Raw genomic sequence first — 18,448 nt, 5'->3', positions numbered from 1 at the left:
TTCTGATATTTAGCAATTTGAGGAATTAGTGAACACAAACACGATCTAGCCGATCAGGGTGCGATGTGTCACCTCGCAACAGGAGGTGTCTTCCCTAGTCAATGTACAGACATTCTCATTCCGGAGTCTAAAACTCAACATCCATGTATTTCGTAGGAACACAAAACTGGAGCAGTGAAAGTCAAACACGGTCAAACCATGGAGGGGACATTTTCCAATGATGTTTTTCATTTTTAGATTTTAACTTCTGTTGTGATAAATTGTATAAAAAAACTTGTGTTTTTTAAGACGATATCTTACAAATTCTACATTGTTTACTAAATTAGTGCCATAACTATTCTATTATTGTTTTTTTCGTTTTTACATCATTTATTATTTTTAATAAATGTAATTAAAATATGAGTAGCAATGATTTGATTAGGCTATAGCTACCTATTGGTTTCCCGAAATCAAGAAGATCATGTAAGGCTAAGGAAAACAATTAGACCTAACGTTGTATGAAATTTTAAGTTTTTCTAATAAATCACATAGTATCTTAAATGCCTCCACCCCTCAGTAAAAACAAACAACAAACAATTTTCGTGTGCAAGTTTTAAAATATCTTTTTTTTTAATAGTTGTTGTAAGACAGAATAAAGACCCCTATGGAAATGTAAGAGCTATTTCTGTAGTCAATCCAGTCTGATGGTGTGATGTGAGACACATCACTGTGTCTGTCGGCGTGTTGTATCACCCGAAACCAGACGTATGCAAGACTGTCGGAACATAGCGAGTAGGTTTGTATTATCAAATTAGGCACATTGGGTCCATGGTACCACGATGGAAGCCTTCTCAATCGGGCCAGTGAAACAGGTTCTTTTTTTACCGTAAAACTTTGATTTGTCCCGCACCGTTCAATTTATTGTAAATTTCTTGTTTTTTCTTTGCCGGTTTTTAGTGGTTTTTTTTCCATTATCACTCAAATTTCAGACATACAGTGCACTATTTCTTGCACGATTTGGCGTCTTTCTGCTTGCTTTGAGGTCAACGGCTTCTAGGGGACCTGAAATGGGGTCATGTCGTTCCCGATTAATAAAATTCTGGTAATTGTTGCTGAGAACAAAGTCTGGCAACTTCTTATCTTAACGATCTTAAGAAGTCGGTGGTGTAATTAAGGCTGCCATCTTTGACAAACTGTGCTTGAGTTACGTTAAGGTTCATTCAAGAGTGAATTTTCCCCGTTTTGTTTATATATTTATGTATTTATTTATTTCCCTTATTTAACCAGGGTGAGCCAAAGCAGTAAGTAAACTGGTTTCCATTTGGGCCCTGCGAACAAACTAACATGTTAAAAGTAAACATAAAGTCACATGATAAAATTACGATATAAAAATGACGTAAAATATTTAAGAATGTTACGGAAAATTAAAAGCAATATAAAAAAAAGTAGAAAAAATAATACATAAATAATTTGTTTGTTTTCCTCCAAAAGATAAAATGATTTATCCTTCAAGAAAGTCTTACCATTTTAAATCTTGTTTATTGGACAAATATTGCTATTTATCTACACACCCTAACAGAATAGAACTTTATTTCATGAACTTTATACTGAAGAGATAAAATTCATTCATAAAAATAAAAAAATTGGATTTATGAACTTAGGTAATCGGCCATTCTCTTATGAGAGAATGTTTTATTAATTTTAAGTATCTTTTGAGTTTGTGTTTTGATCCGACCATAGAGGACGTGCAACTACCAGCCTTTCGTGCCGCCCATGTTGTTTTGAAATCTTCAATCAAGTAACGGATTGGAGTCCTTTGTGAATGTGGGTCTACTTCGTTATAAACGTAAGACTTCCGCGCTGACATAGTTGCGCTAACGTCATAATGACGTCATCCATAACACGCATCAAGACGATCATATGTTTTCGTTGGCTTCTTATTGTTCGTTTTGTGCGTGTGGGCGATCATGGGGACAAATTATTAGTAAGAGAGTGTTACAGACATCTGCCGAAGACAATCTTCATGGACAGGATTGCTATCTGTCGGGAGGGGGTGGCAGTTTGGAATCTGAAATCTCACCGATATATGAAGTTCATATCAGCGCTAAGTTTTCCATCACTTGGACAGTTTACTAGTGATAATACTAATTAATATGAAATGTATAGGACTTCTCTCACCCGTGCAAACAAAATGTGTGAAACAATATTTCCGTATAGCACCTCTGTATACCACCAGGCCCAGCCCCGCGTTTCCTTCCATTGCAGGGTTGCTACCCCCTGTCACATTGGAACTGAAGCAGGGGACTGTTACTCGTGTGTGGTCCTTACGGCATCACATGGAACTTTGCAGAAAGTAAAAGTGTATGGGGGAGTAGTTTCCCAAGGCCGTAAACCAACTGGTAGATTTACGTACGCATGACTTCATTTCATAGATTATGAGCAAACCAACAAGTCATTAATGCTGAAATACGGCACTTGCAATCGCTCTTCAGTGTATTTCAAATTAATGATAACTGACCTTAAAGCTTACCATAGAGAAGACAGTTTTTCCATGAAGTTAGTTCGGACTTATCAATGATTTTACAATAGCGCGTGCCGAAACGAGACCGGGCAAAATCTAAATAAACCCAACATTATTATCTGTGTTCGGAGCATGACATTATTAATTTTTTGCTCTGAGCAAGTGAAGTAAATTAAAACAGTGGCAGAAACGGAACTGTTCAGAAAGATCTGGTCAAACGAAATAATAAGCGCGTAGTCTCTGTAAATCGCAATCATGGTTCAACCATGGAGGATAGTTCCATGGTCAGTCCAACCTCTTTGGTCCAACGGACATCTCGACCGTGTCAAAGCAGAGATGTACCGCCCTGGTTAGGGGCTTCTCTCTGGCCCAATCTCTTGCTCAATCTAGATCAGTGGGTGGTGGGCACCGTGGAATAACGGTCGCCATCCCTGAACCTACCAGGGTAATAATTATTGCAACACTTTGTCAATAAGCAATTTAAAAGACCTGTTTCTCCACTTGACATTCAAAGTAGAGTGTTAAGACCTTAACAAGACATTAGCTTGTAGTCTTAATTACAATCATTATGACCCTTAAATTGCCCACAACTTCTGCAAATAGTGTCCCTTCATCCCTAATCTTGGTCTCTTTCAGCCAATTCTTGCTCCCAATGAAAGGATCACAGTCTCGTTCAGAAGAGACTTGGGATGTTCTTAGTTTGTGGCTTGCCTGGTATGTTGTGGACCGCCCACGAGCATGAACACCCAGGTACACGGAAGCTGATCCCCCTTCCCCAGCATCAGCCCAACATCCCCCGTAACAAAGCCTTACAAGCCTCGATCAATAAACCCCACTTGTTCGCTCCTTTACCTGGGAAATGTTTCTCATTTGTTCGGCTTTGTTCCCGACGATGGAACCTTCTTAAGTTTACAAGCAGCCTTTTCAAAACCGTCCGAGAAAAGGAGAACCTGTTAATAAAGTTTAGGGGGACCTCTATTGCTCCTTAATGGAGGGTTGAGCTTACAGACTGTTGTTTATGGTAGAGTATTTCTATTTATCAAGATGGAGTGGAGATTGGAATGGGTGTCCTCTTAGGGGGGGTAGGTGAGGGCTTGCACGATGGGGGAGAAAGAGAAAGTGGTCTGGTGGAATAAGCAGATAAACAGTGGCGGACTTGATTATTGGTTGTACAAATAATCAAACAGTGTTGAGGGCTGCTGGCCTGCGACAAACACTTGCAATCAGTTTATCGAATTAACCAACAACAGGGGCTTTCAGTTTGGACCATTCCTCGTCTCCATACAACATTGCAGCAAACTCATGCTTGCTTGTCATGTTTGAACAAACTTCTTGTACCGTTATTTTAAAAACTTCAAACATTACCACACAGTTTTCAAACCCATGTGAATCTGCAGAGAGATTAGCCGTTAAAGAGTGCCATGTTTCTACCCAACAAACTTAATTTATTTTCTCTTTTTCAATTCATGCATCCTTAAATCATTACGTTTAAGTCTACTCCTTACTCTTTGATCTACTCTGGTATACAAAGTAAAACTAGTAACTAAAATAAACCCATAATATTTTCTCAAAAGAACAGGTACTGGCGATGTATTCGGCTCGTCTAGTACAAGTCTGTCAACGTTCTTACAAATACACATTCTAAAAACGTTAATTTAGTAAACGCGATCAATAAGTCCTTTATGAGAAAACATATGCTTGGATATTTAGTCCACATTACTCTACAAATCCCTTACTATCTTTCAGAAGTGGACCCCATTGGTTCACGTCCCAGGAAGCAACAACCTGCTGTTAATCAAGCTGAGTTTAAGTTTTGGGTTTTCCTTTTCCATCTATACATGAATTCTTTCTCTGAACAGCAAGAGTCCCTAGTCGCAAGACACATGCGTATTTATTCCATGTTTCGTGAGTCCTTCTTTTCCTGGGCTAACCTTCTCACTTTCTACCGACTCGTTGACATGTTTAGCACCCCTTTGTGGCTAGGTTTCCCTCCCACCGGAAAGTGGAGGCCTGATAACGTAACCTTACGGGTTGTCGATCATGGTGTTTTAAGAACAGATTGTTATTTACTGGCTGTCACTGTCAGCAAGGTGTTTGAAAGGAAAAGGTTTGGGTTTGAGATATCAAAGTGATTTAGTGTGTCTCTACTAAATCAAAACAAGCTCTTTCGGAATCTTGCCTTACCGATTCAATTAGACTGAATACGGACTTAACATGATGAGTTTGATTACAACGAACGAAGCAAATAGGAACTAATTGCAAACAGTAAACGCCTTGATTTATTATCAAGTTAAGTTAAGAATGTGAGCACGCTACCTCTGCCACAGGCTTGTGTGTTGGTATCCTCACAAGTCAGTCAACACTCATCAGCAAGATATAGTTAACTTAAAGCTTAAACATGAAATTTAAATTACTCATGTCAAACCAAAGTGATATCCAATCATCTAAAACATATTCTGACCAGAAATGCATTGATAAAGACATTAATTATAGTACTCTTTTTGGAAAATAATTCAGTATGAGAATTTATCAGTCTACACCAATGTGTACTCTTTACGTTCAACTGATTTATCTACATTGATGTTAATAACAATCAATATAAAATAATATAGTTCTCTTGGTACGTCGAGGAAGGGATGATCAAACCGGCAAATATTTCCTAAGCTGAAACATTCCCTCACTCATTGTTTATTTCCTTGAATCAAATGCACATTCCCAATACAAAGTGAATCGCTAACACCATGCAAGGCATACAAGCTCCTGTTAGTGATAGCAATTCTTACTCCTTGAAGTTCTGACATACCAGTCGTCCGTGAGGTCTGATGTCGGGGGGGGGGAGTATTGCCCCTCCTTCACCCTTCATTAACTCAGTGTCTGCTCCCTAGGTTGAGTTAATCATAGTGTTATCTAACAGTTAATTCAAGCCTCAGTCACTATGGCTCTACTGGAAGTAAATAGGTCCCCACTTGCTACGCTGTAATTAGAAGCAGAGGCAAGGTTTGTTATTCTATGAGTGTTATCAGATGACGATTGGATGTTTCTACCGCTTGGCTGTAAACATGAAGAAATCCAGCTGATTACCTAATTAAACACTCAATCATATGTTGATTAATTACGCTATCAAATATCACGTCCTTGTGCTGAATACGAATCATACTATTAATATCATTGTTAGATGAAATGCCACAGTGCTCTTTTCGTAAAACTTTGGAAGTTGATATCATTGGATCGCATAAAAATTGTTCGAAATGAAGTAATCAAACATCACCGTAAGGTTGAGAAAGCATCATGTCTGATTTCTCCGTCTTTTCGATTATAAAAAATGTATGGAAACTATATCCATGGCAACTGGTGTTTTTACCGACTTGACAAACCAATCACAACGATTAAAGATCCGACATAAGGATCTACTAACCGATTTATCACAAGGTTAGCGCCCCCAGCGGTGTGCTTTGCCATTTCTGTTTTGTGTCATTATTCTTTTGAAGGAAAACGAACTTGTAACCTTATGTGTTGAACATGATGAATTACTGTAGGGGTAAATGTTTCAATGTACGATACACCATGGATGCGCATACAGTAACCATCGTGTTTACTACCTCCGTCTCCGTGATACCCATCAAACCGTCACTGTAGCCAAATCGAGGCAGAAAGGCAATAAGACTGGTCCCCTAAACCGAGACTCATTGTTAAATGCTCATCAAACTAGAAACAAGACCAGAAATGGCGCCCGTGCTACTCGCGTCGATCAGAGCTCTTTTTTAAACACTTGTTATTTTCAAGGCTTTTAACAAAATGTGACAACATTCTCAAGTTAAGGCGTTTAACATGAATGCCTTACTTAAATCAGTTTTTTGTTAGAGGTAACTGATTCAAAAATGGACAATTTTAGAAATTCTGAGTTATGTTCACCTATGTTGATGAAAATACTTGAATATATTTACATCTCATGATTTAATTAAGACACACAAACAGACATCCCATGACAGCTATCAGCAGACATCAATACAACCTACTAATACACAACAATTCTTGCATTGATTTTGACCGTGGTCCCAAGCCTAAGTTTCGGTAGCATCAATGGTAGCATGAAGACCATGGGTCTCCAAGTAAAGGTGACATTTTTTAAGGAATGAGACAACCCACAAAAAGCTCCTCCCCTTTTATGCGCATATTCATGAGCAACGTCAGTGCAGTCCATTGATTCGTCAATCCACCCGCAGTCATATGACAGCCACACACACACACACACATAATATTCTCCAGTTGGCTGCATACACAGCCTCGACAAGCAAAAAATAGAACCTACGAACCAATCGCAGTCACTGGCTGATTTGGAAATGATGTACTGCGTACGACACTCACTTAATTAAAATGTGTCTGCCGCGTCATTCATGGACGGTTTTGCTGGGAGTGCCAACGGCATAGTGTGGGCTGGACTTTAGTGTGAGTGAACGGAGGGGACTTGGATCGGTCCGTGCCGCCTGCAGTTACGGAGTGCCATAATACAAGTTGCGTACAGAACACACCATAGTGTCAGCCAGTGCACGGTTGAGCCCACATTGTTACGCGTTCACAACACAAAAGGACCATAGACTCAAGTCTCGAGTGTTCCCGAGGTGCCTTCTTTATTTTTTTCTTCTTCTTCATCTTTGGTTGACCTGCTGCCTTGAGGCTGATCTTCTTACTTACACCTCACCCTTGTCTACTCTCTGCTCTGACTGCCAAGACGAGGGGGGAAAACAGCTTCCCCTGCTACGGTGTTCTTCACCAAGCACACACGGGGAAAAACCCGGGTGCGGGACGCCCCGGTTTTTCTTCTTGGGAATTCCTTTTAATTTCAGCTCTATCACCTCGAATTAATGATCAAGTCTGTGTGGAGTGTGTTGACCTAGTGTCTGAGAGACTGTTAACTGCTGCCGTGGTTCGCAGCAGAGAACTCCGGACTCTACACTTCAAAGCGACAAAAGTCGCCGTCGCGCATTCTAAATGGCACAGGTGAGAGAAATGACAAGTTTGGGCCGTTATCTATTACAGTGGCTGTCTACTATAGGCTTGTCGAGCACGTACTGTGAGACGTGTGTAAGGGGAAGGCTACATGCCGTAGCTTTACCCCCATTGGGAATGCCTCTGGATGGGTCGCTCATCTTCCGACCCCCATTCAAATGAAGACCGGATTGTTAAAGCTTTTTTCTGCATCCACTTCACTAGTGAGATATGGTGGCTAGACTCGCATCACATCTAGCTACTGGCAATGTGTCTTTACCCAACATTACCAACAAGTCTACATTATTACCATGTACTGTGATTCTAAACAGATAACAGATGTACTGGCTGTTTTAGTAATGATCCACACTTCTCATATACCGATGTAATAATATGTTGAAGAGGATCAATGTTTTGCTATTTGTAACACGTGGATATTGTTCGGATTGTTTCAACCTCAAGCTATTAAGGGATATTACCGTTTTCATATTTTAATGATCTGTCATTTTGTATTGCGTGTTCTTAAATTCACAACCACAGCAAAACATCGAGAAATAAACATGGAGAGAAGTTAAATACACGGGTGTGAAGTTTTACCGTTGGTCCATGACGGTCATGTCAGTGTGAAGCCGTCGGCTCACCGACCCGTGTATGTACCCGAAATCCCCCGTACCCCGTAACACAATGCCCGGTTGTTTGCATGAAATATCCCGTCATGACCTAAGTCTCTCCGGACTCGAACAAGATGGAATAACCACCAAGCTAAGTATAACCCTTTTCTTTTTCTCTATTTCTATTTTACACAGGAACGGTCCGACCTTTTATCCAGCCACCGACCAGGCTTCAGTGCCGCCTCGGTCGGGGCAACCTCGTCATTTTCCCCGGCAACGCGTCTCTCACACACGCCGACCGCCACGGACTTCCAGCCTCCGTACTTCCCACCGCCATACAACATTCCCCAGCCTCAATCGCAGCTGGATTTTCACCATCCTCATGTGAACACGGACCCATATGCACATCTGAATCCTATCCACCCTCAAGCCCAGCACCAATACATGCATCCTCAACAACGATCGCAACACATGTTACGATCAGGTAGGGATGAAACGGACCACTTGAACCTTCATCATCCCGGTATGCAGCTCCCACCTAGCCGTGATTATTCCGGGGTACGTAGACCCGATGTCTTGGTTCATGGTGGGCCCCACGGACTAGGCCCAGAGCAAACAGATCTTGCCATGTTACACCACCCTACTGGATTGCACGGAGTGGACGACACAACGGTAAGCATACTTCTACATTCATGGTATATTTATCAATGGCCTCCTCGTAAGACTGTCCATAAATGGCTTGCAATACCCTAGACACTTTCTGCTCTTCCCGTAACAAATTATGACAGTACTGAATCTCCTATGATTAATGATTAGGGGTGATAGTGCAGACCAAACCACTGAAGACCACTCGCTGTGAATATGAATCAGTAAATAGTAATCAAACAGGCAGCCAAAATTGCGCCTAATGCTCAAAACTTGATCCCAAATGCCAACACATTTTGAGCAAATAAAATTAAATAATATAATCAGCATAAAAATCAAGAGTGATCTAATAAATTTGTTAGTTGTATGTTTTTGTTGATTTTGATTTTGGGGGATTTTTTTTTTGCTTTCTTATTATTAAAAAATAATAGTAAGGAAATATTCCTCTGCTTTTTAACCAGTTGGAATTGTTAACAAAGCACAATCATTAATTTCATACTGGTTAAAAGTTTTGAGGGGAAAATATCTGAGCAGAATTGTGGGAGTTCTATTGATGATAGTAATAAGGTCCATAAATGTGCACTGGCATTATACTGAATAAAGTCAAACTTACTGATAGGATATTTACATGACAGAATTGAAGACTGTAAAAGCCATTACCATGGAAGTCGACCCAAACTCAAAACAGGTCACATGTCAGGATTAACCGCTACACCTGGCGGATTAATATTCTCAGGCATTGTCTTGATTATTCGGGGTCAAAGTTTAAGTCGATTCTCAAAAATGTAATCCCCGATGACCAGTTCCTTGAATTCATTGCCAATAGACTACATGTGTTTGACAAGTTTAAGCTTGTTATTAAGTTGGATTTACTAGTTAATGCTTGCTTGGAACTCATTAAAGTGTAACTGACATTTAGATTCCCTGATTTGCAAATTGAAATGTAGAGGACATTTAATTCACCTGTGAAGACGAATTGAACACATAGTCAGCTCTGTGGATAAAACAGCAGTTTATTTGCTCAATGTTACCCGCTTTATCAAAGCCTGGTGGCGGAAATGTCTGCATCTTATGTTGAGTATCTGGCGGCATCATCATTAATAACAAAATCAACAACAACAAAAGCAGAAACAACAACAACACCACAAACAAATAAAGTTGTTGTTGGTTGAAATCGAAATTCTTCAAACTGTGAAGTTAATAATTGTTTGTTGATATTTGAAGTATTTCAAACTGCATGCATCGGTTGTGAATGGTAACAGATTCTGTTATGGACACTGCGCTTAAGACCGTTTGGTTTTATTGTTGTTATTTTGTGTGTATTTGTGCATTATTATTGTTCACAAAGTAAAACAGAACAAGACCCGTATAGTAACCCACAATGCTGTCATTTCTACCTGATGTGATGTGTTATAGCGTCCCTAATCATTTATGCATTACGAAGTCAAATCAAGGAAAATGGAACACGCATAGGACGAGAGAAAAGACGCTTTGTAAAGCCACTGTCAGGTACAGCTTTTTTCACCCTTTTCCTAAAGGTTTGGTTAAATCGTGTTACGAATTTCCTGCCTGCTGTGAGACCGTGTACCCATGCTACGATGATGGGTCCCCGTGCCGAACACGGGCAGTTTGTGCAGCCGGCGTACTCAGCTGCATGCCAAGCGTATAGTTCCATTGCACGGTTCAACTGGCAGTTGATCACGACGCACAATCCGAGTCGTGATGTGCCGTACAATCCGCAGGAGGCAGGGGGGCTTTTTTTTTAACACTATGCCATAAAAACAAAACAGAATGGAGAGAAAAAAAAGATCCAGATAAAAGCAGACCAAGTACAATCAGTGTAGCTGTGCTCTTGCATCCTGATGAACATTAGAACGCGGGTCAATGTTGTGAGTGAACCGTCGAGACTTTGATCAGTGATCAAAATCTCCTACATACAGATTTGGATCATTCCTCCCCAACTACCATCATGTCAGATTTGAAGTAATATTCCTAAAGACCCTCTAAAATCAAAGTGGTTACTGGCTGCAAGAATCGTTGATAAATCAACATTTTAACTTGGGTACGAAACATTAGATAATCGTTTTAGATCCTTCAACCACAAACTGTCAGTGTTAAGGACCAATGAGGAAAAACACAGCCCGGCGTCCATCTTGTCAGATATACGTGTTGTCTCTATCTATGTTTTCTTGTAAGAAACCGTTTCAATTAGAAACCATTTTTCATCACTAATCACACACCATTACAATACATACAAACCTTTCCTTATCCACCAACATTGATGTCAATCTATACAATACGTCAACGAGCTTTTATGACGTCAAAACCTTGAATAATTAGTACAATTTATCAGCAATATCGTAAACAATAATGTCCTCAATTACTTGACGGTTTCAAAACTAAGTCTAGTTGTTCATAGTTTAGAAGCCCCAGGAATTGAGATCTACAACAACACCCATGTAACTGCAAAGACTGTAGGTTGAATCTAACACGCGTCAAATGACATGCTTCGACAACACTCCTAGAAATCGTCCACGACTGTTTACCCAAAACCCCTTTTCCAAAACCGAGGAAAGAAAACTAGTTAATGTAAATGTAGGTTGATTTTTGCGAGAGGAGACGCATTTGAAACCAAAAGTACAGACTGATACTAAACTTCACGTTCTATAATTGATTTTAAATCCCGCAATAGCACTGTTATATTGTACAAAGCATAATACAAAACGAGAAATGCTTTTTAGCACTATCGTTAAGAATGCTGCAACAAATATCTGATATATTTTAATCTTGAACAACACTTTCTGACTGCCACAATGTCCCCCAGTTTGAAGCAAAAAACATGTCAGTATTTGACGTGAGCTGTTCATTGAGATAATAATAACCCCAATGCAACAAACTACATGATAAATAGTCGGAGAATCTGGGGTTTTAAGTGTTGTAGTTTCAATAGTGTCAGTGTTTCTGACTCAGTCAGTACGATACAAATGACCTCAAATAGTTCGCTGACAAAGAACTTCGTGGAATGAAATATCTACTAATGCAGGGTTTACAGACATGTTCAGGCCATTTGCTCAAAACCAACACACAATCTTGTTTTTTTAAATGATCACCATTTGCATGAAAGTATCTGTATCGGATGATGATGTTGTATGGGTAAAGTTTGTTTGACAATTCTATACGTTTCACCGTTTCTGGTATGAAGAAATATTATCAGTTGATTGATGTTAATGGCATTTTACTTGAACATGTTACATCAAAGTCCAATGGAAAACAATCACCAAATTCATGTAATAAACTTTATTATCGTGTCATGTTCTTGTATTTAAATTACAGTAAACACCCAGCTTACCCGATCCAAAACTTTTAAAATGTGCACACTGTGTTTCTAAGAAACAAAACAGTTACTTATTACGAAATAATTTACTACTGGTGTTGCCTAAAACTTAAAACCCCTGAGATGTACACTGAATAACAGTGTTTGCTTAAAGCTATTATTGACATTCAAAAACGATATTCCAGTCAAATAGGGGGGGGGGGTATCCTCATATAAATTAGCATCGTGTTTAGAGTTAACACGATCTGAACACCCAAGGTGTTGTTAAAAATATATTTTCAGATTCTATCCCAGCCGCGTCAGGTATTTCTTTATTTCTTTCTTTTCTTTTTTTTATTCGTCGACCACACATCAACTTTGGGAAAACGGTGGTTGTTCAATAAACGTTGTAATGGCTAGGACTCTGTCGTCGATGTCGTTAATCTATCTAGCTCATTCGAGGTTACCCTTAAATCAACCTCGCTCTCACGTATTGGCAAAGACAAAATCCTTCTCGTTTTGGCCAAATTGTGCGTTGAGAAACTGCGAGTCTGGGTGTTGAGTGATGCTAACTATCAAACACAGCGAGTAGTTTACACATTGTTGTGCAAGCAAATGACCAATGGTGCACTTATGGTATCAACAGAATATAATGCAGTCAATTTTGTAGGTGTCGAGAGACAGTTTTCAACTTCAGTTTACTTAACTGGTTGTGGGTTTGTCCAAGCGTAATTGAAAACACTTTCCAGACGCATCGTTATTAAAACATTTCCCGAACTGCTGAAGTTTAGTTTGTGTTCCAAACGTGAGTGATACAGATGGAGAGGGGTGTTCGAAAAATATCTGGGATTTTCGTTTAAAATAAATTGAAGTAACTTTGCTAAAACTGAATATTTCAAAACGTGTGTTTTCAACATCTACCCCATCGCATTGCATGGATCTATCTTCAAATCACACCTGTACGCATAATCAAAAGCCGCCTCCAGACATGTTTACAATTATGAATAATTATCGCAATGTGTAGACATTAAACCCACATCTGATCATGATATGATGAAACAAAACCATACCTCAATGAGCAGAAATGCACATTACACCCATTAATACACTGTAAGGTGGGGCCATCATTTGCACCCTGTCCGAAGCGACCATCAAAAACTTCAACTCTATAGGCATAAACTTCAAGAGCGAGTCCCAACCACAAGATGCAGTATATCAACATCTCAAAGATACACATCGTTACCAATTCTTCTTATCCTAATCACTCCACAAACCCAAGTTATGTCTTAAATTTCAACCAACAGAAATGAAAAGGTGGCATCGTCCTCAACAACTTACTAACAAACTGAATGCAAAGACTTTCAAACCCCCTGATCAACTCGACCCCTTCTCGAAGAGGCAAAGTTTGACAATTTCTTTTCTTAAGCTCGTCAAGAAATACGACTGGAGAAGTGTACACTATTGAAGTTTCAAACTATGATATAATAAAGACATAGAAAGTATACACGCTCCCACAAAGAACTGGTGCATCTAGAAGAATGCGTGTGTCCCCGATTAAGCCATCACTGTTTGGCAACATACATTAATTTAAGTAATTGAAAACAGTTCGTCTTTCTTTTAGGCGATAAAACAAAAAACAGTAAAAACGTCTCAGGCAAACTAAATCCAGTGTGAAGATCCGTAGGTTATCTCAGACAGGGAAGAAACTGGATTTACCAGAAACCTGAAAAGTGGAAATGTAATCCTATAAATTAAATTACTTAGTTAAGGTTAAGAATTGTTTATTGCAAAACACATCTGGAATGTTTCTTACTTGCCTTTACGTGCAAACTTAATCCCATTGAGTCGATAGGGATGGCGTTTTGTTGCACTGAGATAACTCCGGCCAAAGCCGTTACTGGTTAATTGAATGAAAGAGTGATACGTAGATGGCAATCACTCAACCCAAAATAGTATGGTGGAAGAAACCCAGATACAAGAAATGAACAGTGGTTAAGTATCAAATGTAAATTGTAAATAAATATTAGTGGAGGCCAAACCCTGGACGATCCGAAGATACATTGATCACAAGTACTATTAAGTTGATGCAGTTAGTCACACCGTTCCTAGATTAGTCCTAACAAGAAAGAAACAACCAAAATGAATCCTGAGTTTGAAGTCCAACTTCTAAAACAAGCTAGATTTGCAGGCGGCAATCCCCTTGTTCCTTTGTTATGAGCAATGGTGTAATGGGATACATCTTGGGGTCTATGTAGCTTGGAGACAGCCTCCGTTTACCCCACTCGCTCTCTCCCTCTTTCTCCGGAGTAGAAACCACTCTTCTGAACGCGTTTCACGCTTACTTGAGAGTGACTGAGGGTAGTTCCGGTCTGACAAACGGGAGCTACTTGCACTGAGGCTGGTGGATTGGGGCAGCGTTACCGAGTCGTATCTTAAGACTACCGGGTTTATATCGTAGTCTACTCAGGGTAGTGACTGAGCTATTGACAAGGAACAATCTGGCTTTGTGAGATGTTGCGTTTCCTTTGGACAATGCTTCAAAACTCAAGACATATTTCTTTGTCTTATTCGATGCTACATCCAGCTATTGAAGATGGCATACAAAAACTTGCAACTAACGGAAATCATTTAATTCTTACCTAATCAAATAGATGCCAAATGCTGAAATTATAAATTTTATGAAAATAAACAGATGTCATCTCTGTTAATATGAAATACAACACATTGTAGGATTTGTATCTTATTTCAGATTTTTTTAAATAAATTTATTATTAATAAAACAAATATGGGTGAAAAGTCTATTGATGCAAGTTTAATAAAAAGAATAGACTTCTCACGCGAACAATGTGTTTTCCTTGATACATAAATAATTGATGAAAACAAAAACCGTTTATTCATTTATTCAGTCTTCTCATTATGTTGTTACGTTGATGTAATTATGCATAAATATTAGTTGTATTACAAATCATATGCCACCTATTTAGTTATGGGTTTCGTCAACAGCTTTCACATATTTAATCGTCAAAAAAGAAGAAGTGAATTTACAGATCGTAGATTGGTTTTCAATTGCTCGCTGTGATGCATAAGTGAATCTGCGACTAGTCCCAATCGGCGTTTAGGGTGAGATGATAATTTACGACCTGTATTATCTCGGCCGCGGCTTGCTGAAAAACACAGCGTCAGTTTTTATTAGGCGCGCCATTAATCGACGAAGGGGGGATCTTCCTCGTAGGCTTTTCTCTTTTTGTTCTTTCTCCGTTTATTTAATCACGACCTTTCACCGATTGGAATCATTTACACGAACTCTGGACGGCACGAGAGACGTCTAGTTTTAGAGTGAACCGGCGCCATCTTTGTTCCTTTACAACCACAAAGAGACCAAGTCTACCCAATGCGTCCAGTACAGATCGGTTTTGTCATATTCAGTAATCATAATCATAATGACATTATGTATATTTGTCATAATATTATTATCATTATTACGATGCCGGTTGTGTTACAATGGTGTGTATACCTTTAGTGATAGTTGGGGTGGGAGGGGGGGTAATTAAATCCAGTTAAAAACACACAACTTGAATTAAGCCAGGTGACACTAAGTGAACCAAAGAAAAGGCCGGTAATTAACATAAACTGATTATATTTTGAACATTCTTCAACCTTGTCCAGCCGAGAAATCTCTGCTTTTATAAAAACAAGATGAATAAATTAATCACTGGCACAAAATGTAATCAAACGATTCGGGGCTCTTGATTTATTAATAAAAAAAATACTGCCACATTTTCTCTATTTACACTAGGACTACATTGTCTGACAGGTTTCGCTAAACCCGTCAAATATGTGAACCATTTGGTAGTAGGTCAAAGGGCAAATGTCAAAGGTCAAAATAACCACTCGGTTTCTTTACTCCGGGTTGGGCTGTATACAAAAAGACAATCTGAATTTGGTAGTTCATCTTACCCCTGTCAGATTTCAATTTCAAACTTCTCAACTTTATTTTTCTCCAGCGAGTGTTTTTGTAACGATGAGCTCGGACTTCCGCCAACCCAAACGGAACTTGCTCTAAATTCATGCCGTGTGTTCAAACGGATTCCCGGCCAGTCGGTGAAGGGAAATAACACGTAGACTTATTCAGACCCACGTTAGTAAGAGACTTCAGAACTAGACAATCAAAACCGTAAAATTGAACCTTTCAAAAACCTCTTCCATTCCATAAATAGATGAGTCTCTTGCCATATTTCGGCATTTTACTCTCAGTTGTTCACTTAACACTTGAAGATGTCGGGTTATACACCAGGCCTATACTTTGTTGTGACTGATCACACCTTGAGTCGTAGTCCAATATTACAAAGATGTTATTATTATAGTTTGATGAAACTTTCGCAAAAAGGAGATAGCTTGAAAACTTCTAAGGTTAAAGTACAACGTTTATTGTGCAACCTCTGAAAAAATAAATTCCAAAACTATAAACAGGTCAATGAATTGAGCAATGTTCTCATTGGGAACATGTCATGTACACTCTGCGCATCCATCATGCCTTAGCTCATTTAGATTCATTAACAAAAACCCTCCAGAGCAATCAGGGTCAACATTTGGGGGTCACGAAGCGATGACGTCATTAATTAAAACGTGTGAGTCAAACAAAGATGGTGAATAAAATGACCACATCTCAGCATTTGGTTGTTTCAGTGTTTGGCTCCTGGTTGTTGTAGAGGTCTTTTCTCATTATTTGTCATATGCATTAGCATTGTAGTTACAATTTCCACGATATGGGAACTTGGTTAAATAAAGTGAATTGCTAGTCAAGATATTGCACAGACCAGACCATCCATCTTCGTTTGTTTTTATTGCGGTTGGTGTTTGTGTGTTTGTGTGTGTTGGGGGGGGGGGGTCGCTGATTCAAATCCAATACTACACTTCCATTAGTACTTTGATTCGGCCAACTTTTTAGTCCATGTCCCAATGTCAATGCAGTTGTTATAAACCTTTGATAACACAAGGGACCTAACTATTTGTCTTTATTAAGCCTCGTTTTGATGACACCAATTTGAATGAATTAAAAACCAAAATGGCTTCTGGTTCCATCAAACTGTGACGTCACGACTGTTTCCGTATCCCTCACTCCACTCCTCTCCCGATGACAAAATCAACAAGAAGAGACTCGGGACCTGTTCACCGTTTGGTCATTTCACCTTTTTAAATGGGTTGATAGTGTTTGATCATTTCGTTACACCATCAGCTTGAGTTGCCGAGTGAAGCTATGGCCACTGCACTATAAATCATCGGGCTTGGCGTAACACAGTAGCTGTGTATACAATGCGTACACACGCGCTGTGGTGCTGCCGTGTTTGCTCGGGTAAACACGGCCGACGTATAGCCGGTGCAACACCCCCGATTTACCGTGGATTCAAAAACGTGTATAAATATGTGAGTTGCAGTTTAACCTACATACACGATGCTCAATCTCCAGGGGGAAATTTACTCAAGGAGTTTGGGGTTGTTATCTCTTGGTATACGAAGAACTGCACTATGTACCTGTCAATTTAAGACGTTTGTTCTGGTTTATGAAAATTAGCCAGGGAAAGGCTAGACTGTTGTTTGTGTGCGATAGCAACAACTTCGGTTTCGAATACATTTGTTTCGGTTCTTATTTGATTATTCGGTGTCTGGTTTACAGACATATAAGGCACGTTTGAATACATTTTGAATACTCAGTTTGTTGAAACCTGCACGTTTCTCAAACCTATCTACTGTTGTACTCTGTACGTGCGATATACTGACACTGTTTAAAGGTTTGGTGGTCATCAGTTTATCAAATCTAAAACATCCATTTTATAACACCATTTTTCAATACAAGATCTGTTTATGATGTAGTAATCACAGTAATAATTATGTTTACGATAGGAAAGAGCAACAATTAAGCACAGCTCATTAGTGCACAACAGTTTGAGAAATGCATGCTTGTTTAATATTCTTGCCACAATCCAGAATGCATGGAGCTGAAACTGACTGTGTTTGCCGGAATGCTGGAGCTGAAAGTTCCCTCTCTAGTCACTACTACCTCGCTTCTTAACTCAGATAAGAACCCCAGTACACTTACTGGTCCCATTTGCTTTAAGCGGCATATTGGAAAACAATGGGATTACAAGGGGATTGGGGGAAACATAGTCTTACTGACGGATTGAAAGGGGTCGATTAGGGGTTAGTGGTCCGTCCAGCCCTCCCCTCCAATAGGAGCTGATTAGCCAGTTAACCAAGTTGTGAAACACTATTCAAGAGGTCTCAAAGCCCTTCAGAAAAACCACTCCGTCCAGATTATGCAAACCACTCGGAATTGAAAACATCGCTAAGAGACCGTATAGTTGTTTCGATTTACTACTTTTGTGAAGGCCCCAT

At 39.4% G+C, this 18,448-nt stretch overlaps 1 protein-coding gene across 3 annotated transcripts in view; it reads left to right on the top strand.

Moving 5' to 3' along the window:
• LOC139952227 (transcription factor AP-2-epsilon-like) overlaps positions 1-18,448 on the top strand; it is a 149,219-nt gene that overhangs the window by 53,117 nt on the left and 77,654 nt on the right. For 2 of the 3 annotated variants that reach the window (XM_071951291.1, XM_071951288.1), the window contains exon 4: positions 8,293-8,769. In XM_071951291.1, the coding sequence (XP_071807392.1) occupies positions 8,293-8,769 (477 nt within the window). Of the gene's footprint in view, positions 1-6,895; positions 7,499-8,292; positions 8,770-18,448 lie in introns of those variants that run through there. The other variant, XM_071951289.1, reaches the window with a different exon arrangement.

The sequence above is a fragment of the Asterias amurensis genome, chromosome 20, assembly GCF_032118995.1.
Source record: "Asterias amurensis chromosome 20, ASM3211899v1".
Taxonomy (NCBI): Eukaryota; Metazoa; Echinodermata; class Asteroidea; order Forcipulatida; family Asteriidae; genus Asterias; species Asterias amurensis.
Note: the sequence above shows the minus strand (reverse complement) of the source record. Positions and strands in the feature narration are given on the sequence as shown.